Source organism: Canis aureus, chromosome 32 (assembly GCF_053574225.1).
Source record: "Canis aureus isolate CA01 chromosome 32, VMU_Caureus_v.1.0, whole genome shotgun sequence".
Lineage (NCBI taxonomy): Eukaryota > Metazoa > Chordata > Mammalia > Carnivora > Canidae > Canis > Canis aureus.
This window is the reverse complement of record NC_135642.1, coordinates 27,620,922-27,647,521: the sequence shown is the minus strand read 5'-3', so window position 1 is coordinate 27,647,521 and position 26,600 is coordinate 27,620,922. Positions and strand designations below refer to the sequence as shown.

The following is a 26,600-nucleotide window of genomic DNA, read 5'->3' as shown; positions in this document are numbered from 1 at the left end:
AATACTGAACCCCCCCAAAAAAAATATTGAACCAATTGGTCAACTATCTGCAAAAATTAAATCTCACAACATCTTCAAATAAATTTGAGATGGATTAAAAATTTCCTTTTGAATTAAATGGAAGTATAAAATGGAATTTTTTAAAAAGTAGTAGAAGAAAATAAGGATGAATATATATCCATCTTGGGAGTAGGGAAGGCATGCTCAGGCATAACAAAAGTAGTCTTCTAAAGAAAACTTCTACACCGAAACACCACAAACTGTATTAAAAAGAAAGTAACACACTAAAATAAGAACATATGACAAAAGCCGGACATCTTAATTCATCAAGAATTTATAGACCAATAAAAACAGCACTTTCCAAGAAAATAGTTAAAATATGAATAAGCAACGCTCAAAAGAATGACCATTAAGTGGTCAATAAACATGAAAAACCATCCTTCATTAAGCAATCAAAGAAATATAAATTTAAAAAATAATCCTTTCTTGTAACTGATTTGCAAACACTTTGAATATCAATTTTCAGTTCTGGGAGTTCAGTATTGCTAGGAGGAATTTAAAGGGACTCCATCTTTGTGGTGGGTGAGGTCTATCGAGAATCTCAAAAACTTATATACTTCCAACTAGCGATTTCACTTCTAGAAGGCTATCTTCCAGAAATAATTTTTTGGACAAACGTGACTTTAAGATGTTAATCACATTGTTTACAGTTTACACTGTAACTAACATTATTAAACAATAAGTTGATTTTAAAAGTTCTGGCAGACCCATTAAATTGAATATTCTGTAGCTATCTAAAATGCAAATTATCTATTATGGGAAAATGTTTAGGACACATAGAGCAGGCTATGAAACAATATATAGTATGATTGCATTACTGAAAATAGAAACAAAAAATACGTGAAGTACATATACCCAAACCTTAATAGAAGTGTTCTCTGGGTGATCCGACTACAAGGGACCATGTGTACATGCATTTGAGCCCTTCCATATTACTTGGCTTTTCAGAATGTATCCTTTTATCCTCTAAGGAATAATTTTATGTTGTGAAATACATTTACTATTAGTTTTTAAAAGTACAAATAATTAATTTGTTAGCTCAGTATATCTTTACATTGGGGGGGGGGGGGGGGAGCTGGGGTGGCAGGGGCATAGAAAGCTGTAGCTGCTCCTGGAAGTTCATGCTAGAGAACTGAGCTCTTCTTCTCACTCCTAAATGTGTTTGCAGGAAAATTTCATATATGAAAGTCTCTTTTAAAGCAAGATAAATTTAATTAAGCACCAGTAAAATACCACCATTAACATTGTAAGTTGCTCTAATATTTTATTCTTCCTTTCAACACTGTTTGAAGTCTCCAACATATTAAACAAAGAAGTCTTATAACAACTACATAATCCTTTAAAATTACATAAACACAAATACATAAGAGATTGAGATTTCTGTAGCCTAAATATGCCTCTTTGGATGGGGGAGGGGGGCAATATATTGACAATCCAATTGTAGCTTTAAAAAAAGAAAATGGTTTCCTTACCAAAATGAACCTGTCAGCTCTGAGAGTAATCACCTCAAGTCAGGTCAAGCCTAAGAATAGCTACTCCCTTCACCTACAACAGTCACCCTAGACTTTCCCTCCAACTCGTGTTACTCCAGGCAAATCTGATCATCTAAAGATCATCCAAGCTCCAGCATCACTAAAAGTACTCCTTATTCCTAATCAGAAGAAAGATAGCATCCTTCCTAAGGGAAGACGGAAGGAGACAAATATTTAAGAATTTCCTAGGAGTGTCTTCCTAGGTACTTCACATGTGTCCAATACCTCAATAACCCCATGCAAACATGCACAAAATTCTCTAGACTGCTCCCTTCATTACTCAAAAGAGAAGGGAACTTTATCTTCCTAATTCATTTTAGCTGATGCCTGGGGCAACCAAATATTTCACTGAAAGACATGTAATAAATGCTATTCCACTGAGATAAGAATAAGGAAGAGCAGTTACCTGCCTCATTTGGCTTAGAGGAAAAAAATACTGTGCTTACTATGTACTAAAATATCAGACCAACACACAACATACTGCAAAACTTTAATACAATATGATTAAACATAATATTCAAATTTTAAACTTTCTAAGCACATGAAAGTCATCTTCTGAAAGACACAATGGGCTATTTTTATAGCTACCTTTGTGTAACTTTGTAAAACTCCTCCCCTCAACAATGTGACTCTGATCTTTATACTTGGTAAAAAGTCTGATGTAAGATCATGATATCTCAACAGGCAGACATTAAGGTGATGATTCCACTGCTCATCTTCAGAATTCATCATCAGAGGACTGATCATCTTCATCCCTTACTTCTCGATACTTCCTCGAAGTCTCCCCTTCTGGATTATAGCTCTGCATCTTAATATTCAGTCTTTCAGCTAATTTTTGTGCCGCGAGTTTGGCTTGCATCTCCTTTAAAACAAAAATCAAAGCAAAAAGTCACACATTCACATCTTTTTCCCTACCATTTTTCCAACAGGGAGTCACTTAACACTGGAAATAAAGGGGCATACCACTCCCCTCAGCGCTCTCTAGCAGTGTGCAAGTTTGAGGTTGTGCCTACTGCAGATACAGGGGGGCAATGCTGGTGAGAGCTACTAGCCCACCACCGCTATGGTCAGATTTCCACTCAGACAGACAGTGGTGCACTGATTACCCCACTTCTCCACGGCAAACTGAGTAACAGGCTAAACGCTGCAACAGTTGCAAATATGAAAAGATTTTTAAGTATGTGGATACATGCATGTGTACATACACACTCACACAGCAGTTTGAACTATCAAATGCCAAAAATCACTAATGCTGTCCTGATTCTCCAACAAAGAATCTTCTTTCCTAGATGAAATCATGGCTTTTAGGCTTGAGATTTACATTTCAGTTGCACAATGAAAAAAAAAAATCAAGAAACCAATACTTCTAAAAAGCTAACTATCCCCTCTCCAAATTAAGTTCCCATGAAAGTTACTATGCAACACAAAGCCACATAAATTTCAGATGCAGGCAACGTGCTCATAAGACACCCAAGGGCACAACCTCTGACTGATGGCAGGGGCAGCGCAATTTTTAATCTGGCTCTTCACTTTTCTCCTGCTTCTGCCCCTACAACTTGACCCTCTCCCCGTCCTTCCTCTCAGGCCATGAATATTCTGGGTAGGCAGAACTGAAATGGGAGCTATTACCACTCTGCCAAGGAAACCAGTTTCAAAGGAACCAAATTCAAGCTAAATTGGACAGGCACTTAAGATCATATAAACAATTTAGAAAACAATTCCCCAAGGGTGTAGTTGTAAGTAGGCAATAATACTCTAATACGTGAGGAAGAAAAATGGCTAAAAAGGAATGCCTTGAAAATGCCAATCCATGCCAAATGAATTTTTGTAAAAAGTCAAGGCTGAAAAACAGCCTCATTTTGTCTTGAATAGTGCCTAGTGCCTGATTAAGATCTAGCAAAGCAATGCCAGGAAGTTAGGCTGCTATTTTCCTGGAGGTTCAAACTCTTACTATCTAAGGATATTGGATGCTTTCTATTCTCCCTCCAGTCTGCACAACTATTTCCTCCCATCTCATTACTCTGTGCACAAACTGTCCATATACGTGCTTAGAGTCCTGGGCAGAAGTCCCAGATCTTTGAAGAAAGTGCTGTAAGAAATTAAGTCACCATAGGTAGGCGATTCTTCTGTCTTCACAGGGGCTTACAGATCATGCTTTTAAGTTTACTGTCTGAACATGTTGATAAAACCACAGTATTCTCCCAACATTACGCTCTTCCCTGTCTGGCAAGAGACAGAAACCGGGAAAGTTCTCCCTGATTCTTGGTTAGCTTCTACCACCGAGAACCTCTTGCATGGCGTTTCCAAGGTAGAAGACAGAGAAGCAAGGCTTCTGCTAGCCTGACAGCATGGGCTTTAAGAGACTGGGGAATTTTGCAGTAGTCTCCTCCCCGTATTTTCTGGCAAAAACCACTCAGCTGCTGCACCTAGCTGTGAGCATCTCCAGCTGCATCCTGTGGTTCTAGCAGCTTCAAGACTCTCAGAGAACTAGAGGCTCACATCTGAAAGCTACTGGCATTAGCTGACCATTTCTCAAGCACCTACTCCCTTCTATCGAGTCCTATCCTTTCTGAACTTTCCAGAGTAAATTCTGACTTAGCAGCATCCAACACACAGACAAGAAACATTTAGAGCTCTAAATACCTCATAACTCTGTTTCTGCTGTTTCTGAAGTGCCAAAGATTCTTCTATGGAGAGCAGCTGGGTGGGCATATGGTGAAGTGGTAGAAGGCGAGCTGCTGTGATGTCATCGAGATGCTGCTTATCCCTGAGCCGCCTCTCTTCTGAGGAAAGGGGAGACCCTCTTCTCTGCCAATGGCTAGATGCAGATTCATCATTATGTTGCGAAGGTAATCTGAAGGAGGGGAAATTTGTATCAGCGGACTACTTTCTTTTTACAGACACACATTTACAACATTCCCACACAGAAGTGGCCTTCAACCTTAGCAGTGAATTCTCCTAAAAAGATAATAGTAAGGAGTTTACCAGTATTTATATATATAGGTAAAAATCCTGTTTCTAAACATACTTCAAAACCAGTATGTAAATTAGCACCTTTTTGGAGAATAACGTGACAATCCACTGTTTCAACAAATAGGTAGACTAGTAAGTTCTTTGCATTTTCCTTCACTCCTCCAACCTTACACTTGAACTGAAGCCGTCTTTCCATCTTTTCATTCAAAAAACATTTGCGAAGGGGTTTGCTGTCCAGTAAAGGGAAAAAAACTTACGGACAGTTTCTGTGCAACACAATACCACCTGGATAATACCATACATAGAGGTGGTATATATACTATACATGTTGGCACAGTGCAACATAAAGTAAACGACCAGTTTTATTGGGAGACGGGGGAGGGGGCTGTCAGAAAAGCTTTAAGAAAGTGAATTTTGAGGAGTCTTGGAATAATAAATGCTCACTGTGTCAATGAGGGGAAAAGGCATCCCAACAGGGAGTGAGGGCCAACATGGTGCTGCACAAAGGGTGTTCAGGGGGTGGGGTGGCCAGGAAAGGCAGCGAGGTAAGGCTGGTAAGTACACCAGGCCCAGTCCTCAGCGAAGAGTTCTGTTCTATATAATAGGTTCAGATTTGCATTGTACAAATTTCACTCTGACAGCAGTGGAGAGGATGGACTGCTGGAGTTAAGACTAGAATCCAAAACATGCCAGTTATAGTCCATGAGAGGGATAAGAGCCTTCGTTTTGACAGGAGGACAAAAATAAGAATGATCAGAGATAAAGGTCAACGAAATATATTATGTAGGTCTTTACGGCTGGCAGATACAGAGATGAGGCAAAAGCAAGACACCTTAGGGAAAAAAACAAAGTGCTGACACTATGAATTTAGGGAATATGGGAGAAAGCATGGGAAGAAGTAAAAGTTCTATGCTATATATAAATCTAAAGTGCCACAAAACACCCACAGGGCCAGGTTTCATTGGTAACTGGCCACGCAAATCTGAAGTTCTACAAAGACCGAAGCTAGAGGGAGATGAGGGGCAGCCACCAGCATCCAGGTGGTACATGGAGCCAGCATGGCATGGAGGAGGCCAAAGGAAGAGCAGAAAAAAAGCCAAAAACTGCTCATACTTGGAATCCCTCGACAAACACCTAACAGACTCATCCAGGCCCAGCCTTTCCCGATCTGCTCTGACAAGAAGCATCTGGCTCTCCCCACTCTGACTTCCAGCTAAATGACCACACTACCACAATCAGTGTATCCACTGACTACATGATGCTTTAGGTTTTCCAGCTTCCTGGAGGTAAGGAAATGTACCTCCCTGAACACAAGATGAGAGATTACTTAGAAAGAGTACAAAGATTACTTTTTGTTCCTCACTAAAAATTAATGTTCTATAATTCTGGTTTTTATACAGAAGTAAATAAAATGTTTTCAAGTTAAAAAAAATGGCAGGGTTGAACCTGAAAGTTTTTTTGTAATAGTTCTATAGTTCTTTGAAAGTTTTAGGTATTTCTAACTAGAGGTTTTCAGTTTTTCAAAGGCAGGCAGTAGTGATTCCACTTTGTATATGATGTTACACCCTGCTAAAGTCAGACAGGTAGGATACCAGTGGCTACTCCCTGAGGTGAAGGTTACATCTGCACACAAGGAAGTAACATCCTTTTTTCTTCAAAGAGCTTCTCTTTTTCTGCAGATCTCAGTAACAAAACTATGGCGAGGAACTCAGAAGCAAGGTTTGCTCCTCCTGCCTCAAATGTTTTTGTGTCTTTAACCCCTTCTCAGCTACCTTCCCCCTCAAGTTGTTATGGTCTAGTTCAAAGTTCTTCCAAGTGTGGAAGCCTTGGGTTTTCATCTAGACCCTGAACTCCTGAGGAGCAGGACCTTTACTTCTGTGTTACCTCAGCACCAGCTGCTTACATATAGTGAGCATACTAATATGTTTTGATGACAAGTCCATCAGCTTTTTTCCCCTTACAGTCTAATCAAAGGGGGAACTGCATAACAAACAATTGTTGTGGAAAATAGTCACAATAAATTCTCAACTCTGGGTTTAATATCAAATGTTGGCTAAGCATCCTGAAATTTAATACTTCACCTGCTATGTGAAACCTATCCAATTTGGCTAAAAACCTAAAGTATTTTTCAGCATGAATCCTCCACTCTGGCCAGGCTGTTTCCACAATATGCTCTTTCCTAACTATAAGGAGGTCCCACACAAAGTCCACTGAACTGAAAGCATTTTTTTTTTTTTTTTTTGGTTTAACAAATAGTACATTTCTGTGACCGGCCTGTTTCTGATAGTACTTACACATTAGTTTTAAATTTATGTGCTGGGGGCACTGGGTTTTTGGCTCGAATTTCTAGCACTTCCATGTAATGAGGCTTCTTCTGTGCCCCACTACGGAGCCTTCCCAAGTTTTCAGCACTCCTGCTCTCTTCTGAGTGCCCTTCACCCGGGTCCACAATTGTGATCCTTTGTAACTTATCAATAAACAGGTTGTAAGAGCTGCTAGAATTATCTTCTGCTTGACGTGAAACCCGATGTTGAGGGAGACGAACATTAGCTTCGGAAGAGGAAGGTGCACGGGCTCTGCTGCTGGAGGCTGGGCACCTATTCACTGTGTACTCCACTTCTGGAGCTTCTTCATAGCTTTCACCAAAAGGATGTACAAGTCCCTGTTGCTGTGAGGTTGTTTGAGATGACTTGATGTTACTTACAGAGGAAGAGCCACAAACTAGTGATGAAGTATCAAGTACCTGGTCAGAATTCTGGGCCTTATCTGTGTCCACATCAACAACTGCAATTGCTTTTTGCTTTAGCTCACAGTCTAAACTAACAGGATGAAACAGTTCACTTTTTCTTCTAACTTCTTCACATTCTGCAATGGCAGCTTTCAGTTTGGCAACAGAGTCTAAGATCTTTTTACCTTTGTCGGGCAATTTGCAAATGAATTTTCTGTTAAATGGGGAAAAAAACACACATGTATTTGTTAGAATCATGTTTTTAAACTTGAGATACAAAGACAAAAGCATTATCCTCAAAGGGAAAAAAAAAAATCTATCTTTAAGCCAAAAATCTGACTTCCTACTGCATCAAAACAGGAATAAAGTAAAACGCATTATCTAAATACTCTAAAAATACAGGATGCAGAAATAAGTATTCCTCATCTGTCTAATTAGAATTTCAGCAAAAGTATTTTAAGCACATAATATCCTATAATACACCCCAAAACTCGCAGTTTTTAAAGTGTGATGTCCAAGGCCTTCCTAAGGAGGGGACGTGGATGGGTCTGCATGGTCAAAATTATTTTCATAATAATACTAAACCATTATTTGCCATTTCCATGCTCCTTTTCTCATATGGGTATAATGGGAGTTTTCCAGAGGCCACGTGATACTGCTCTGATGGCTAATCACTGTGTATTCTTGTGTTTTAAAGATCTCTCACCTGTAATTACTTTTTTTTCTAATTTATTTATTTTTGGGAAGAGAGTGAACGCAAGACCACAAATGGGAAAAGGCAGAGGGAGAGAAAATCCCAAGCAGACTCCTGGAGCCGACGCCAGGCTTGATCTCCCCACCGAGATCCCGACCTGAGCCAAAACCAAGAATCCAACGCTTAACCGATGATGCCACCCAAGTGCCCTTCTCACCTGTAATTCCTAACACACCAATAAACACCAGTAGATGTTTTGTAAGTAGATGTTTTGTAAAACACCAGTAGATGTGTCTTGTAAAACAAGAGCTCCTTGGGACGCTCCCTAAGTCTTAACAGTATAAAGGGGGTCCTGAGACCAAAAGGTTAACTCGCTGCTATAGATTTAAAAAACCATTCTCACAAAGTACTTGAACCTACTCGAAAGCTCCCAAATGGTCATTTGTCCCTTTTGCTGACTGACAGAAATTCCTTTTCAGTTTCTCTCTCTTTTTTTTTTTTTTTTTTTTTTTAATCTCTATTAGAAATGGAGGGAAGATAGATTACACCTCTGGCTCTCCATTCTCTCACATTACATTCCTTCCCACAATTACAACACCGAATCCCTCTCCAGCTGAGATTCCTACATGTCCTCAGCCTTCTCTCTCCGGATCCTCATGACCACTACTCTAGCTTTCCCCCACCTCCCCAGGATTTTATTTATTCACGAGAGACACAGAGAGAGGAGAGAGAGAGAGAGAGAGAGAGAGAGAGAGGCAGAGACACAGGCAGAGGGAGAAGCAGGCTCCACGCAGGGAGCCCGACGTGGGGCTCGATCCCGATCCCGGGTCTCCGGGGTCACGCCCTGGGCCGAAGGCAGGCGCTGAGCCGCGGCGCCACCCAGGGGTCCCCCTACTCTATCTTCTAAGTACATCTAACTAACTCCCTGTCCAACTCAGCACCCCCCGAGTAAACTCAACCTCGGAGCTCTTCCCCAATTTTCCTGTTCTTACCAGTGGTCCTCCCTACAGGCTGGGAACTTCAGCCATCCCTTTCAACTACCTACCCCGATTATTCCACGCCTGGTCGGAGTTTTCCCAGTCCGACAACTACTCTTCTACAGTCCCCCTTGCTGGGAACTTCTCTGAAAATAACCTCCAGCTGTCGCCTGCCTCGGATTCCTCCAAAACCATCCTGCACCGATCTGCTAAATGAAGCGTCCTTAAAAAAAATAAAATAAAAAAATCACTCTCATTATGTTGTTCACCTGCTAAAGGGAAGTCGGCCAGCTGGAGGGGACAAACTTTTCCTGCCTAATACAGCACTCCAGACTCTCCCTCTCCTTCCTACAGCTCCCGTAGGAACGGGACCGAGACGGAACTGACCCGGTGTCCTGGGCCCGGTCCGGGCGGCAAGGGAGGCGGAGGTGCCACGGGATTTAGGCCACGGCCCCTCCCTTCAGGGAGCCGTCGGGGTAGCAAGGTCATTGGCACCGCGGAGGACTCAGGGAACAGCTGAGACTCCAGCAGCCGGCCGTTGGGCCCTCGCGCGGCCGCCTGTGCGGCGGGAGGCCGTCCGCGGGCCGGCGGCACCCCCGGGTCTGACGGAGGGAAGGTCACCTTCCAGGGCAGGGAACCCGACGCGGGGGAGGGCAACGAACGCGTCCCAGGGAGCCCCGACCGGAGAAGCCTGGCGGTGACTCGGCGGGACCCCAGCTTACTCGTTGCGCAAAAGTCTCTCCTGGCGCTTCAACATCTCCCGCAGCTCCGCCAAACTCCGCCGCCCCAAGTCCTCGGGAACTTGGGGCTCGAAGCCGCGGGCCAGCGAGGACATTCTGCGGGGGCTGCGGCTGGCGCGGCGGCTGGCACTCGGCTCCCTCGGCAGCCCCCGCTGCTGGCGCCGGATCCGCCGCCGGCGTGGACTCCGAGGTACGAGCGGGAGCCGCCATTTTCCCGGAAGAGCGGGGCTTCTTCGAGCCGAATCGAGCTTTATTGAAACACCGGAAACAAACACAGGCGAGGGGAAGGGGGCGCTGGGAGGAGCGGGGAGGGGCGGAAGTTACGTAAGCCGAGGGGGCGGGGCGCGCTGGCGCCGGGGGTCTCTTCGCGGCTCGTCGGCTCGGCTCTTCAGGTTTATTCGGGAAGTGTTGCCTGTAGCGCCGCTGTGACCCCCCAACACGTGTCCCCGACTCCTGCCGTTGTGGAGCTTACCGAGGGGTGGAGGGAGGCAGACACTAATCAGGTAATGGTGAGACAGCAGTACGAGGGGCAGCCCGGGTGGCCCAGCGGGTGAGCGCCGCCTTCGGCCCGGGGCGTGACCCTGGGGACCCCGTTTCGAGTCCCGCGTCGGGCTCCCTGCAGGGAGCCTGCTTCTCCCTCTGCCTGTGTCTCTGCCCCTCTCTGTTTCTCACGAATAAATATCTTTTAAAAAAGAAAAAAGAAGCCCCCCCCCCCCCCCCCCCCCCGGCAGGTGCCTTCTGAGAAGTGGGATGGAAGTGGAAACTCGCCCTTGGTGAAGCCGGGGGAGTGTGCCGGACGGGGCCCAGGCGGCCAGGGCTTAGTGAGGTCCTCAAACTAAGTTGGAGGGATTTTTCGTGACTATCAGCGTTTCTTAGTGGGACTCAGTGGCATTCGGAGCAGGACATTTATGTGTCTGGCTTGCGCCCTCTGGTTCAGTGCAGCTCCCAGCTCGGAACAATCCCCGACGCCTCTACCAGTCCGCCCCCCCCCCCCCAGCCCCCGACCCCACCCTCGGCCCGCCCCGCAGGTACACAGGCCCCTCCAGAATCCGCCGGAGGTGATGGTGGCAGGTGCCGGACAAGTCAGCCTGAAACCGATCCTTCCTAACTGCCCAACTCGCCCGTGGGAAAGCAGAGGCGCAAAATCAATGAGGTATTCCCAGGGCACAGAACTAGTTAAGTGGCCGCACCAGATGTCACTCCAATGCCCAGCTACTCTTTCTACCACACCCGTTTGGAAAAAATCTTCTTTTTTTCCGCCTATTTCCAAATGTTTAAAACTGTTGAAAGTTTTTTTTTTTTGTTTTTTTTTTTTCTTTTCAGGTTGTTAAGAATCTTAAGAGTAGAGCAGTGTAAGAAGCATCCCAGGTGGCTCTGACTTTGTCTTTACAGCTCAGCTACCAGAGCTGTGTCCCAAAGCAAAACTAGGAAAAGCGTGCAAGAGTCACAACACGTAACGGTTGGGGGGTTTGGGCACCCCTATAACCTCCAGCACCACCTCCCCCCATTCTCTGATATGGAAAATCTTTAATTTTCTCAATCCTGTGTATAGTGCTATAATAAATAGAGCTGTTCCCTCCCAATCAGATAGAGGCTCTTAGATAAAATCTGAAACTACTCCAGGGATACAGTTGAAGCCATTTCTGTATTGTCCCAAGCTAGTCCATTCTGATCAGAGTAAAGTATCCAAATTCTCAACATAAGCCCTGCTTGCAAAGACCTCAAGAACCTGCTCCAGGGCAGCCCCGGTGGCGCAGCGGTTTAGCACTGCCTGCAGCCTGGGGTGTGATCCTGGAGACCCTGGATGGAGTCCCACGTCGGGCTCCCAGCATGGAGCTTGCTACTCCCTCTGCCTGTGTCTCTGCCTCTTGGTGTCTCTCATGAATAAATAAATAATTTTAAAAATTAAAAAAAAAAGAAGAACCTGCTCCACCAGCTATATAGCAGATACTTGAGTAAGACCTTGGAGTCAGGGAGTTGTCTGCTGGCAAGCTCCCCCAAAGCCTCCCTCAACCTAACCCTGAGCCACAGCTGGAGGCCTTTATTAACCCCACGGTAGTGAACCCTCCTGGTCCTGGGCCACTGGTGTCCTCCAGGCAAGGATGCCTTTCTCTCAAGACTCAGAATTTTGCCCCCTACCATCCTCCTCTAGCCCCTTATAAATCTAAATTCAAGCCTCATCTTCCCCCTAAGCCTTTCTACATTATTCCAGCCCCAAATTGCTCTTGCTCTTGAACATAACTATACCTCTTAGAGCTCAAACCTCAGTCTCTGAAGCATATTCTGCTTCTCCAATTGTCTTATGCATGGTGATTTCTTTTTCCTAACAAAACTGTGAAGTCCGGGAATTCTCTCAGGGAGTTAATGTTTGTACTTTTCTGTCTCTTCTAATGTATATCGCAGGTATTAGTTGATGGAATCTGTCTCTCAATTTTTCTCATAGCCTTCCTCTCATGCTCCTCTTAATGAAATGTCTCTTTCGTATATACAAATCTTAAGCTTTTTATGTAAGTATCAACCATAGTGATTGTGAATTCTCAGTGGTATGTGATAGAATCTTTTATACAACATAGCTTAGAACTTCAAGATGTCCTAATACAAATCTGAATTTCTAACAGCACCGATGCACAATCTAGTTCTCATCAGTAACCAAGAGGTTTGGCAAGTGAGAAAACATCACCCTAAAACAAAAGCGGGCTATTTGCACTTCAGAACGAAAAGAGGCAAAGTATTCTTTTATAACCATCAAACAAACAAATGAAAGGTAAGTTTAGAACACAGATTTTAACAGCAGTGTCTGGGGAGAAATGATATAAAATGGAGAAATTTAACAAAGAAGGAAACTGTGAATGACATTGGTTTTAACAGTCTCCAGCCAGAGCCAAATACTTGAAAAGAAATGGAGCCCACAAACCAACAATCCCTAATCTCTGCTAAAGAATTCCAATTGTTGGGCAGCCCCAGTGGCTCAGCGGTTTAGTGCTGCCTTTGGCCCAGGGTGTGATCCTAGGGTCCCGGGATCGAGTCCCACGTCGGGCTCCCTACATGGAGTCTGCTTCTCCCTCTGCCTGTGTCTGTGTCTCTCATGAATAAATAGATGACATCTTTAAATAAATCACTTTTCCAGTGGTACTTGGACTAATCTTCAGAGTATTAATCATCCTCAGTAAACTAATGAATTTGGCTATTAGCAAGAAAAAACGTCAAAATGAAGAATTAAAGGAGAGGACAGTTTCATCATTATGTGAAGTGTTGCCAGGATGACTTAGCCATTCCATTGCCACCACACTGCAAAGAGTGTTGTTTGAATGCAATTTAAAAGGACAAAAACGGGCACCTGGTGGCTCAGTCCATTAAGCATTGGATTCTTGATTTTGGCTCAGGTCATGATCTCAGGGTCCTAAGATCAAGCCCCACATGGAGCTCTGTGCTGGGTGCTGGAGCCTACTTAAAATTCTCTCCTCTCCCTCTCTTCCCCCGTGCCCCATTCATGTGCTCTCTCAAAAAAGGACAAAACAAAAACACCTGGGAAAGATTTCCATTAGTCCTTAGGTAGTTGAAGATAAAAATTACAAATCAATTGTAAAATTAGTAGCACAGATCCTCAGAATCTTCTCCAGGCTGCTCCTCTGTTTTCTCCCACTGGTTTTAGGCCACAAAACTGGCCATGGTATGCGTCAGGTCCACTAGAATGGCAGCAAAATTATTTCCCATCCCACATGTTCTGCTTACTATGTGAATTTAACTCTCCTCCTCTCAAGAAATGGGGTTGGGGATGCCTGGGTGGCTCAGCGGTTGAGCATCTGCCTTCGGCTCAGGGCGTGATCCCACGGTCCCAGGATCGAGTCCCACATCAGGTTCCCTGCATGGAGCCTGCTTCTCTCTCTGCCTAAGTCTCTGCCTGCCTCTCTCTCTGTGTGTCTCTCATGAATAAATAAATAAAATCTTAAAAAAAAAAAAAATGGGGTTGGTCTTCCCTGTTCTTGAATCTGGGCATGCTTATAACTAGAGCAAAAGTGATTTTTTTCAGTCTTCATAGTAAAAGGTGATGCAGCTTCTGCCTAATTTTCTTGGGGTTCTTACTCTTGGAAGTAAGTCAGCCATGCAGAAACCTGAGTTTGTGTGGGGTTTGGTGTTTTGTCAGCCTAAACTGGGGTTTCAGCCAGAAGGCAGTATTAACCACCAGATATGTGAGTGAATAAACCTTTGAATGATTCTAGCTCCTGACTGGAACAGCCTTCCAGGCTCCCAGACTGAGGCCCCAGACATTGTAGAGTAGAGATATACCCACTAGGCTCTTTCTGTATTCCTGACTTATGAAATTCAAGGGCATAATTAAATCATTTTTTTTAAACTTTAAGGTTAAAGGGTGGTTTGTTGAACAGCAGTAATAACAGGAGCATTAATCAAGGTTAATCCCTCCAGCTATGATCTGGATCCCATCTATTTTGCCTCCTTGGAGATCTCATTCATTTGTTCATTCAATAAATAATTACTTCTCGTGCATGAGATGCTGATCTAGGCTTTGGAGATATAATGGTGAATAAGACAAGTCTGCCATGCTGAAACTTACATTCTATTAGATAGTGTACCAAGTGCCACATAGAGAATTAATACAGGTGGAGTGATTAGGAGGCTACCTTGATTGAGGTGATTGAGGTTGGTTTTTCTGAAGAGGTAATTTATAAGCTGAGACCTGAATGATGAGCATTAACCATGGGAAAGTCTGACAGGAAAGCATCCCAAGTAGAGGGAAACATAAATGCTAAGGCTCTAAAAGGAGCAGGAGCTCAGCATGTCTAAATAACAAAAGGTCGGGGCTAGATCTTGCAAAGCTTTGTAGACCAGGATATGGAGTTTGAATTTTACTCCAAGAGAAATGGGAAGCCATCTGTCGTAGGCAGCCTCTAGGCTGGACTCCCAATGGTCCTGCCCTATGGTAATCCCTTCCTGTTAAATGTGGATGGACTTCCTGACTTCTAACAAAGACAACGTGGTAAAAAAAAAAAAAAAAGAAAAAAAAAAAACAAATGGTGAAAGTGACTGGGTTTCACTTCTAAGGTTAGGTTGTAAAAGATTGGAACACGCATTTCACCAGAGGTACAAAGGAAAAAATAAGTACATGAAAGGTGAGCAGTGTTAGTAGCCATTAAGAAAATGCAAATTAAAAATTCAATGAGATAACTACAACACAATTATCAGAATGTCTGAAATTAGAAAGACTGTACCAAGTGTTGGAAAGGATGTGGGACTACTGGGACTTACACTGCTAATGGGAATGTAAAATAACACAACCACTGGGGAAAACAATTTGGCAGTTTCTAAAAACCTACTGCATAACCCTTTGCTAGGTACTTACCCAAGAGAAAGGAAAGCCTGTGTCTTTCTGAAGACCTGTACATAAATGTTGATAGCTTTATTTGTAATAGAAAACTGGAGACCACCTGATGTCCATCGCTAGGTGAATGGATAAACACGTTGTAGTATGTCTGTACAATTGAGTACTATCATACATGCAAAAACCTCAGTGAACCTCAGTTATACTGAGTGAAGCCAGGAAGAGTACATACTGTGCGATTCCATTTATGTAAAATTCTAAAAGATGCAAACTAAGCTTTAGTAACTGAAAGATCAGTGAGTGCCTAATGATGTGGGGTAGCAGGGAGAGGCTGCAGGGAAGGATTATGAAGGGGCAGGAGGAAACTTCCAGGGTGATGGATATGTTCATTACCTTGATTGTAGTGATGGTTATGTGAGTGTATTCATTTGACAAGTCACAACTTCTCCCATGGTACCCTGAAAATAAGTCTGGTGCATGGCATGTCTGCTATACCCCCAGCGAAACTGTTAAAAGTACCCCTCTATCTTCCACTCCCTTCTCTGTGTTCAAGGATAAGCTGTTGGAAAGACTTGTCTGTACTCTGACTCCATCTCTTCCACTTTCACCAGTGCCATGATCGCTCTCGTGGTGTCAGACCCAAGGAGCAGGTCTCAGTCTCTCTCCTCCTTGCTGCCTCTGACTTATTGACCACTGTCTCCTAACGGAAATTCCATGTTACCAATCTCTCCAGGATTTTCAGCTCTGGCAGTTTTTGCTCTAGGGCCTGAATTAGAGCCCTAAGGACCTTACCACCCGGATGTCCCAAAGGTTCCTCAGGTTCAGCGTCTCCGAAGCTGAACTTCTGTTCCCTTCCCCTACCCACTCTTCCTTTTTAAAATTCCCTGTTTGATGGCATCATCATCCACTTAGTTTGCCCAAGCCAGAAACTAAGTATTCATTTTTCCTCAACCTAACAGCCTAAATACCTTCTTCTCTGGACACTTCTCCCTCTTTCTACCCCTTTCAGCACCTTGCCACATACCCAGCATTGCCTTAATTGCCTCTGTTCCAAGTCCTTGAGCGAACTGCTGTAACAGCTCCTCAGAGGTCTTCCTATCCTGGCCTATCTTTTCCTTATAACTGCTGTCATAGAACTTTCTTCCTTAGAAAAAAATAATCTACTTTTGCTTCCTTCACTTGGAATACTGATGTAGGAAACACTGATATCAATGTAGCAAAAACCAGAAATGTCCAATTCCCTTGCTTGTTGAGCCTCTCAGCTCACAGAGATTGTCCTACCACCATGTTGGGATCACTGGAGGGTCCACACGGGGGGTGCTGCAGGGGAACACCCAGAAGCATGCCTGTCTCTCTGCCTAGAATTGACGGTGGTGTGTGGTCACTGTGGCAGTGGGTTGTGATGAAAGCATAAATGAAAAATGTAGCCTAACTCCTGTCAGACAGCAGGAACTTGGGCAGCAGAGTGATGGTTAGTGGGAGGTCAGTCCCAAAAGAAAATATAAAGGAGAGGATTGGCAGATATTTGAACCAAGGTCATTGGGAACAGTAGTCACCAAAAAAGAAACCTGTGATGATTAATTTTGTGTGTCAGTTGCCTAGGTCTTGGTGCCCAGATAACTGGACAGATGTTACTCGATGTTTCTATAAAGATGTTTTTTGGCTGAGATTAACATTCAAATCAGTGGACTTTGATTAAAGCAAATTGCCCCCCCATGATGTGTGTGGGCCTCATCCAATCATCGAAGCCTGTAATAAAAAGACTGACACCCCCCCCCCCCACCCACCCCCGAGCAAGAAGGAATTCTGCTGGCAGACAGCCTTCAGACCTGGACTGAAGCAGTGGTTTTTCTCCTGTTCTCCAGCCTGCTGCCTACCTGCAGGGTTAGTCACCTGAGCCAGGTGTCTCTCTCTCAGATTCATTTTAAGGAATTGCCTCCCATGATTATCTACACACACACACACACACACACACACACACACACACATTCTACTGCATCTGTGTCTCTGAGGAGCCCTGACCGATACAGAGCCCGATAGTGTCAACCTGTTAGGAAAATCAGGGGTCCACCATGACCAGGGAGAGAGGGCTGACGGAGGAGAGGGAGGGCTGGCTTTTGCTCTGCCCCTGCTGTGTGCTGGGCATGTGGAGAAGACATAGGAACCAAGAGTCATAAACAAGTTTGAAGCAAATTCTATTTTCTTCCGTGTTGTTTTTTTTTAAGCGTTCATTTGGGAATGGAACCTGCTGAACTTGCAAACAAACCATAGCAGCCGTAGCTAATGAAAAATTAATAAAGAATGCTAAACCTTAGACTCCATTGAACAATAATGGCTGGCATCTGTGTACCATTTACCAAACCTGCCCTTCCAAGCCCCCAAACCGCTTTCGTGGATGAGCAGAGTGGCAGAGACTAGCCCTGCTTTATAGAGGGAGACACGAGGGCTAGGACCTCCTGCCACTTGTCCCTCAGCACAGACCTTCCCAAATAACTGGCAGGATCCTGGCCAGTTGGGAGAGAGAAATAAGGAAACAGGGAAGTGGAACTGAGCCTGAGAAAAGAAGAGTGAAGAAAGGAAAGGAAAGGAACTGGTAAAGAGGGACACAGAACAGAGGAAGGAGCTGTAGGGATAAAGTTTCTCTGCACAGAAACAGAAAGCTTCATCGGAAGCCTTATGCTGAGAAATGCACAGATAAATTTTTCATTTCCCTTCCAGCTCTAAAATTCTGTACTACAAAATGTCACATTTCCCCTCTTTGTATTTTACTGTGCTCCCACTGCAACAAAAGGTTTTCCTCAGCTACCCAGGGGTTTAGGCTGTAAAGTGCATGTACTCCACACTAAAAGTAAATTCTTGCATTAGTTATCCAAACTGTTTGAAATGAGGAACCAAATTTTCAACTCCTATCTCCCTCTTTATCAGCAAATAGTAATTTAAAGCCATTTACCGGGGCTGTGGTTCCCGGGTAACAGACTGTGGCCTATTAAAATTAATCCTGACAGAAGATCCTTGCTGCTTTCTCCAAGCACATTCAGGCCATTGGTTTATGAACAGGATGAACAGACGGCCCATCCCAGAGGGCTTGAGGGAGGAAGCACGTTAAAATGGACGCCTGCATCTTTGTTTGCTCAGCTGCTTAGAAAAACTAAGACTGAGGGAAATGGGATTAATCAAGGGGGCAGTTGCCCATGGAAAAAAAATAGGAAGACTCTGGTGAGAAAATCCTAGCCAAATAAGGTTCAAGTTGAAGGGAAAGAATTCTTTTCTCTTCAGACTTTCACATGGTTGAGTGTTATTTGGTGACACATCTCCCATTTCTGGCCACCACAGTGTTTTATGATCTTTGTGATGGTGTGGGAAGAGGTATATTAGGGGAAAAATAATTAAATGTCCGATTCCCAAAAATTTCATGTAATTTTACTTTTAATTAACAAATTTAGTGAAGATTATTGGCTAGATATGTGGTTAATTGCAATTAACATCTTTCTGTGATTATTCATATGAACAAACTCATGAATGAGAAGAAAGTGTTCTTGTAAGATCACATGTACCCATCTTGGTACAGACTATATAGCCATTGTAGCTGAAGCCCCTCCTCTCAGTTTAGGAGAAAGAAAATTGTCAGAAGCAAGACAGTCTCTTGATTTAAAATATCTTCCCCTCCCCTTAACTTAATTCACTTCCCTTTGACACACTGACTGGAATTCCAGCAATAAGATCACTAGGTTAACAAGGATCTTCCTTTGAGACCATGGATATTTCTAAAAGGGTTGTGGCCTATCAGCCATTTATAAATGAATATGAACTGGTTCCAAATGGCTGTCTGACAAAAGGACTAGCTGAGGCGATAACCTACACTAACAGAGTAGAATTTGATAGGAGGATAAAAGAGGAAATTGAGAGAATTTTTAGCAATCAGGAGAGTAGATCACAAAGTATTAAAACAGACTTTACATAGCAGGAAGACCCAGAGGACCTCCTATCCAGGATTTGGAGAATATGGAGAGCAGGCAAAAGGGGACAATGTCAAAACCAAACTTTGCTTGGAATTGGCTCAGATTCAGTGCTGGAGAGCAGACATCCTATATATACACGTGAACCTTGTCAAAGATCTTTCATAAAACGTGCAGTTGACTGTGTATCAAAAGATGGCTATAAGATTATTTCATTAAAAAATACACTCAGATAAGTATGTTTACGCTTCTCTTGTGCTCAAGGAAAGATGGTTTCTACGTATGTTTATCAGAAAATAGAAACAGTAAGGGAGGTAATTTGCAAAGTCAGGAAAGGGTGAGAGGGTACAATTTCCTTTCAAGTATTAATAGGGGAGGGAGTTCAGAGTCGTACCCATCGTGGAGGGAAAGAAGAACCAGGCCACTGCTACAACGTCAGCACACCATGGGTCTCACTCTTTGGAGTCTGATGCCTATCAGATGCTATGAAATAAAGAAACTGGTGACCGGCAGGAGGATGGAGTTAGAGAAAGCCCACTACCCCTCTCCTGCCACTGGACCTGGCCAGAATCGAGTGTCTGATCACCTTTAATGTTCTGTCTTGCACGAACAAGAACACAGCTCTGAAAAGTTTCAGCTAGGGGAAGTGGGGGCACAAGGGACGCCCATGGAATGTAGAGTCGAGAGAATTATTAAAAAAAAAAAAAAGTGCTTGATTTTTCTTCCTAAAAATTTGGAGAACAGTCAAGCATAGTATACAGGACAATAAAGGTGATCCCGATCAGAGAATTGAAGGGGTGGTTGTCAATCCTCAACTGTTTTTGGGGGGAGAGGGTTTATGTACCACTTACTTTGTGCTTTGTGGCCAATTAATTTCTCTGGGTCTCTGTTTTCTCCTATTTAAAATGAGGTTATTAAACCAGACAAACTCCAAGATGCCTTTCAACGCTTAAATTATATGATTCTGGGATGATTAATGTCATAATACATTCTTTGGCAACATCTGCATCTATTTAAGCTCATAAATGTTGAGAAGAAATATTTGGTATGCAGTAAACCAGGAAGCAGGTAGCTCCCTTTAAATAAATACTCATCCAACATTGATGACGTTTCAGGTTTTATCAACCCTTGCTGTACTCCCATACTTGCCCGTATCTTATGGAACTGGGTAATGTCTTCCGTCACCTAGAATTCTTGGGCTTAATTTAATTTTTATATCTAGTGGATGACAGCTCTGAGTAATTTAAGATTGTTTATAAGGTTTAAAAAAACCCTGAAGTTGTCAAAATAGTAGAAGAAAAGCAAACTATAATAAATGATGTGGGAGGAACATCATTTCAGGCAGAAGAGAGAAAAAGGTGCTTTGAAGGAATAAGTATTTTCTTTTTTATCGTGCACAGAAAATAACATTAGATAATATAAACAAAGGGTTGCAAATTGTGGGTCTGTGGGCACATCCAATCTACAAATGGATTTTTTTGGTCAGGACAGAGTTTCTCAAAATCACGAATTTGAGTGACTTGGGCATGTACTTATTTATCATCTGGGTGAACTTTCCTCCAATGAGCCACTCACCCTCGTTATCCTACACCAGACCCTTTCCACCTCTGTGCAGACCCTGGGCACCAGAGCGTTTGAGTTTGGGTGTGTCACAAAAGAATAGATGAAAAATTTTGCCCAACATTTTTCTTGTCTGAGATATTACAATTAATCCCACAGAAACATCTAGGTCACTAATCCAATATATATAACTTGTAAGAAAATGTTCTTTACCTCCAAATCTCAGTTTTCCTAAGGTCTTCTGATTTTAAGAGGCCCCACAAATGGGGCGCCTGGATGATCAGTCAGTTAAGCATCCAACTCTATTTTTGGCTCAGGTCATGATCTCAGGGCCCTGGGATCAAGCCCCACATGGGGCTCTGCGCTTAGTGGAGAATCTGCTGGAGAGTCTCTCCTTTTGTCCCTCCCTCATACTGTCTCTCCAATAAAATCTTTACAAACAATCTGCACAAATGATTCTCAGATAATTTATAGACTTGATGTCCTGCTAGATTATAAATTTCATTGAGATTACAAGGTTGTTGGGTTTTTTCCCCCCTCTAGAATTAAGTGTAAAAGGTTAATTTTAACTCAAAAAGACTCAGCCTTTTCTGGGAGGAAACCACTTGCCTTGTTTTATAGTCAGACTAATGAGTACTATAGTCAAAGGTTGTAATTCTGTTATTTTGAACATTTCCTAAAGAATTATTTGTAAGTATCTCAAACAATACATAGTCATTTTTTTTTACAAAGCTTGATATATAACATTTTTTATCTATTAAAAGTCATTTTAAAAAATCAATTATGAATCTTTATGATCACCATGGAAAAACACCATCTTTACGACTATATTTTCTATTTTCAATTCCATATTGGGAATTTGGAGACAAAAAAAGGTTAACTTGAGACAGCCCTAATTTCCTTCCCCAGCCCCCCAAAAATGTTTAAATAAATTCGTGGGTACTATAAAGATATTTTATTTTAGGGTTGGGCCACAAAGTGACCAGTTAAGTTTTTTCAGGCTGAATGTGTTTTGTTTAGGAGGTGGCAAGTTAAGAGGAAAGGAGAGAATTAAAATATTTGCAAGATGTCATTAATCTCCAGCAAGAACCTAAAGTTGTTTTTTTTTCCCTCTTCATTTCAGAACTAATCCAGCTTTCTGTTATTTGGCTCAGAAAAGTCTTAAATCTGTAACAAGAGAGTAACTTCCTGTTCTCAAGAGTATGGCTGCCAAAGAAAACATTTACAAGAAAAGTCCCAGGGCCAAAAAATTGCCTACTAATTATTTCTTAACCCCCTCCCACCCCTAATTCAGGAAGGTGAATGCTGTAAATGCTATATGTTAAAACTCAAAAGTATGTGTTGAAAAATTAAGAGAAAACCCCTAAGAACTGTTTGCTATTTATTTATATTTTATTGCATTCAAATTACATGAGTTTTATGGCCCTTGGGCACAAATTAATGTTTCTTACAATATTCTGTTCAGAATTCCACAAAGATTATACTATACCTTTATCAAACTACATTATGGAAATTTTTACCTGGTACCTTCCCAACTGAAGAAGGGAGAAGTAGTCCCAACATTCAGGACCTGACCTAGTACTACCAGCTAGACTGTGATGTTGCTCCAAGTTGGCCTGACACTCAGCAGTGAGGTCTTTTTTTTAAAAGATTTATTTATTTATTGGAGAGACTGCAAGTGGGAGGAGGGGCAGGAGGAGAGAAGGAGAGAGAATCTTAAGCAGGTTCCCTGCTGAGCACAGAGCCTGATGACACAAGGCTCCATCCCAGGACCCATGAGATCAAGACCTGAGCTGAAACCAAGAGTTGGATGCTCAATCAGCCTGAGCTACCCATGCACCCCACTCAGTATTGAGGTCTTGGTGTTCTTCTTGGTGATCTCTCTCTTCAGTGCAATGCCAATCAACGTCCCAGCAGCCTTTGGTAGAAATGGACAGACTATAAAACTCATATGGAAGTGCAAAGGACTTAGAATAGGCAAAACAACTTTGAAAAGAAGCACAGGGATCCCTGGGTGGCGCAGCGGTTTGGCGCCTGCCTTTGGCCCAGGGTGGGATCCTGGAGACCCGGGATCGAATCCCACATCGGGCTCCCGGTGCATGGAGCCTGCTTCTCCCTCTGCCTGTGTCTCTGCCTCTCTCTCTCTCTGTGTGACTATCATAAATTTAAAAAAAAAAAAAAAGAAAAGCACAAAGTCAGAGAGCCTATGCCACATGACTTCAAGCCTTATTAGAATAAGATGGGCAAATAGATCAATATAACAAAGTAGTGAATACAAAAATAGACTGATGCAAATATGACCAATTGATTTTCAACAGTGGTACCAAAGCAGTTTAGTGGAAAATGGGTAGTCTTTTCAATAAATGGTGCTAAAACAATTTATACTCTACACCATGTATTAGTAATCTAATCCTGTTTTAACAGATTACCTCAAAATTTAGCCTCCAGTCTCCCTCTGGTCTTTTTGCCTCTGGACTCTAGAAACACATCTCCAGTCTCCCTTTTGGTCTTTCCCTTCTCTGACAAATTCAAATGAGTTATTCTCAAATTTTCATATGGGGAAAAGGAGACTACAGTTTATTCAATCTCCTGTTAATCCAGCCACAGTCCCACTCACTAGTACTCATTGAGTCTAATAGTCCGTCCAGTAAGAGGATCCTTAGATTTGCAAATATTCATGATGCAACACCTCCTTCCCAGTATTATAGTAATAATGGCAGGTATCAACTGTTTGTCTCTGGTGTGGTGCTGGAAAATTTTTCCATGGTCTCACGTGATCTGCACAGCAAGCCTGTGAAGGGGATGTAATTCCATTTCTAGGCAAAACTGCCAGTGGGAGCGCTAAGCCTGAAGTGGCCTGACCAAACGGGTATTGTGACTTAGTGGCAGACTAGAGACTGACTCCAGGCTTCCCACCTGTGTTCTGGAATCAGGCCCGCGTGGTTTCAGACAGTTTGCATCTCTCTTTGAGTTTCATTTTCCTTGTCCACAAAATAGCACCAGTAATGTCTTCCACACAGAGTGGTTGCAAAGATTTAGTGGATGTATGCTGGACCTAGCTCTATAACTCTTGCTCTGCTAGATTTCCCCAGCCAGGGCTCTTTCTGGAATACTTCCTATTTGTAGATTATTGAGGTTTGGAATGAATCCCCTTGTTTATGGGAAATTACCCCCAAGGAGCTCACTTCATGAGAGAGACAGGAAATGGACGTGATGCTCCGTCATTAGATGTAAGAGGTAAGAGGGTGAGAGGGGGCTTGGGAAAAGTAGCCCTGGGATTCAGAGACAGCAGAGTTCAAGAGGAACCAGACTCACTAGGGATAATTTTTGGGAGGTGAGGGTCTCGAGGGGCACAGACCTGTCTCCCCAGCACATGACCTGTGGCAACTGGCATGTGCTGGTTGAACGGAACCGGGTCTGAGTGTGGCTATCAGGAAGAGTACTGTGGTCTGATGCAGACGGGAAGGAATCCTTGCCATCATACACCCCACCCCACCCCTTGCCCTTAGGGGACCACCCTGGGGCTCCTGGAGCAGGAAGCTAGCATTTGCCGGGGAGGAAGAGGGTTCCCAGGGTGGAGCAGGTCAGGGGTCAGTCTTGGTTGGTACACCCGCTAGTGGGGGGAGGGCAGGTCATGCCATACAACTCCAAACACTTCCCAAACGTCCCTCTTTCCTGGCTGGCCCCTGAAATCTGCCCTCTGGGGGCAGGTCCTACCCAGACTCAAACCCATTTCAGTCATGTGGCCTGAATTTTTTCTGTCTTCATGGCTGGCTCTTGCTTCTGACTGAGCAGCAGACCTTCTGTGATTCCAGGATCCTGGGGAAAGCCCACTCACTCACTCTAAGCCCAGGCCTGTTTCCTGTTTGCTGCCCATGTTCTCTCTGGGCCCTGGGGACGCCTACAGGCCTGCAGCTCACACCTGCACCGACCCTGAGCTCAGGTATCCAAAGGCAATATCCTGAAGAACTTTTTTCACTGCCTGTTTGTGGGACAGGTCTGCCTAAAGCAAGCAACTTTATACACTCCTTCATTTCTCATTCCCAGTGTTGGCAAAGGGGTCAGAAACCTCATTCTCATCCTGTTATAAGAATTTAAATGGGTGCAAATTTCCAAGGCCCAGTTGGACCATATATACCAAAAGACTTAAGTCTGTATAATTTTTGATCCGGCCCAGCAATGCTTCTTCTAGGAATTTATCCTGAGAAACTAATTAGGCAAGTATATAAAGACAGCATGTACACAAGATGATTCATCAGAGGATTGCTTAAGAAAAGTAAAGACAACTTCTAAAATTCCAACACGAGTGGAAGGCTGAGTAAATCATAGTAGGTCAATAAAATGGAATCCAGTTAAGTATAAGAAACAATGGCATAGATCTATATATCCATATCTGTATAGAATGACCACAATATAGCAAGTGAGAAGTGGTTACAAAGTATGTAGTAATGAGAATAACACTTAAGTGCCTACTGTGTGCCAGGCACTATTTTAGAACTTCACAGATATTAACTCATTTAATCTTTCCACCAACTGCAGCTAGAAGAGAACTGTCAAGGATCCCATTTAATAGGGGCTGAAAGAGGTTCCATAATTTTCCCAGAGCACACACTAGTGACTGAGCTCAGTCTCCAGAGCCCAGATTCCTAAGTATCACAATTCTGCTTTTTCAACATAGTACCATATGTGTTTTCAAAACAAAACAAAATAAATAGTATGTGTGTGTGTTTTAAGACAGCCAAGAAGGATTGAAATGAAAACATTGATGGCATTATTCTAGGATTTTTTTTTTTTCATAATCTAGGACAAAACCTTGCATACAAAGCTGTTTTTCATTTCGGTAAGATAAAATTACTATGTACTATTGAGTTAATTAGATACATTTCAGGGTTTAGACATACACACACGCTGGTGCTATCTCCCCCCGCCTCACATACACACACCCTGTCTTATGGTTTATAAATGTTTCGATGAACTGTACTGATGGAAAGATCTCTGTGCCCTGACTTTGACATTCCCAAGCTCCATCCTGTTCTCTACCTCTCCTACCTGACCATGGATGAAATACAGAGACAACGTAGGTAGAACAAAATATATGGCATTTATTAAACATATGTGACATAGGTTATAATATCAAAGTAGAGCATGCATGAACAAATTATTTAACAAAAACACCAATTGATACTGAAAACATGAAATGATTATATTTCCACAACATACAAAATTCTTTCAGTTAAAGTGAGAAAGGGAAAAAAAAATCACAGGTGAAATAAATACATAGATTTCAGTAAGCCCCATGAAGGCATAAGGCACAAATTAAACCAAAGGATTAGCACATCAGAATGAGGCACTTGTGCCGGCAGGAGGCCAATCTCCAGCCATGGCTCCCGCAACCCCACACAGATCCTGGGTGCCAAGAGGAGACAGCACCCTTCCTTGGCAGGGTTCGGTCTCCCCAGGTGCTCCTGCACCATGGACAGGCTTCTCGGCACCAGAGAAACACTGCCTCTAATACTTTTATGGGTGAATAAAGCCTTCATGCTGTAACAAATGATCCTGGCGTGAATAACATGAAATTTCAAATTAATGCCCTTTTTCCTCCCAACCGAAGGCTAGTAAACCAGAAAATAAATTGTGAGGGAATTCTCCTGACACAATTTCAGTGTCTACTCAGAAAGCTAATGACGGCCCAGTAGGGCATGGTTGGGTGTTTGAAATATGACCTCGAAACCACTCTCCCCAGCCCTCCCCTTCCACCTCACTTTTCCTTCATGTTTTAGAAGTAGATCAGAACCTCAGCAGGCTCCTTTCTGGCTTAAACACGTATACAGGGAAGCAGCAGCCATCCTTCCCAGACTTTGAGCTGTGCGGTTCTAGGGCCTTTGCCCATCTGTACAAGGTGTGTGTCTCCCAGGGCCTAAGTCAGGGTTTTCTTCATGGTTAACTCCAGAACTCTTGTGTATGGGGTATAGTTCCTGGAAGGCATCGCAATTTCACGAGTCCTGCCTGTTGGGCTGAGAAGTGAGAAAAGGCAGGTCAGGC

At 43.2% G+C, this 26,600-nt stretch overlaps 2 protein-coding genes and 1 long non-coding RNA gene across 5 annotated transcripts in view; 1 reads left to right on the top strand and 2 right to left on the bottom strand.

The window, feature by feature from the left end:
- Window positions 1-318: 318 nt before the first annotated feature.
- Window positions 319-9,934, bottom strand: POLR2M (RNA polymerase II subunit M). The gene is made up of 4 exons (XM_077881248.1): window positions 9,687-9,934; window positions 6,860-7,507; window positions 4,236-4,446; window positions 319-2,454 (listed from the first exon to the last, which is right to left on the bottom strand). The coding sequence occupies exons 1-4, from the start codon at window positions 9,797-9,799 to the stop codon at window positions 2,311-2,313; spliced, it is 1,116 nt and encodes a 371-aa protein (XP_077737374.1). The 5' UTR covers window positions 9,800-9,934; the 3' UTR covers window positions 319-2,310.
- Window positions 9,935-10,034: 100 nt separating this feature from the next.
- LOC144303283 (uncharacterized) lies at window positions 10,035-26,436 on the top strand. Its single transcript, XR_013370342.1, has 3 exons — window positions 10,035-10,207; window positions 12,323-12,468; window positions 21,682-26,436. It is a non-coding gene; the product is annotated as an uncharacterized LOC144303283 (long non-coding RNA).
- MYZAP (myocardial zonula adherens protein) overlaps window positions 25,641-26,600 on the bottom strand; it is an 88,391-nt gene continuing 87,431 nt past the window's right edge. For all 3 annotated transcript variants that reach the window (XR_013370340.1, XM_077881246.1, XM_077881247.1), the window contains one exon: window positions 25,641-26,572. Coding sequence is in view for 2 of the 3 variants with exons in the window: in XM_077881246.1 (XP_077737372.1) it covers window positions 26,476-26,572 (97 nt within the window). In the remaining variant the exon portion in view is untranslated. The remainder of the gene's footprint in view (window positions 26,573-26,600) is intronic.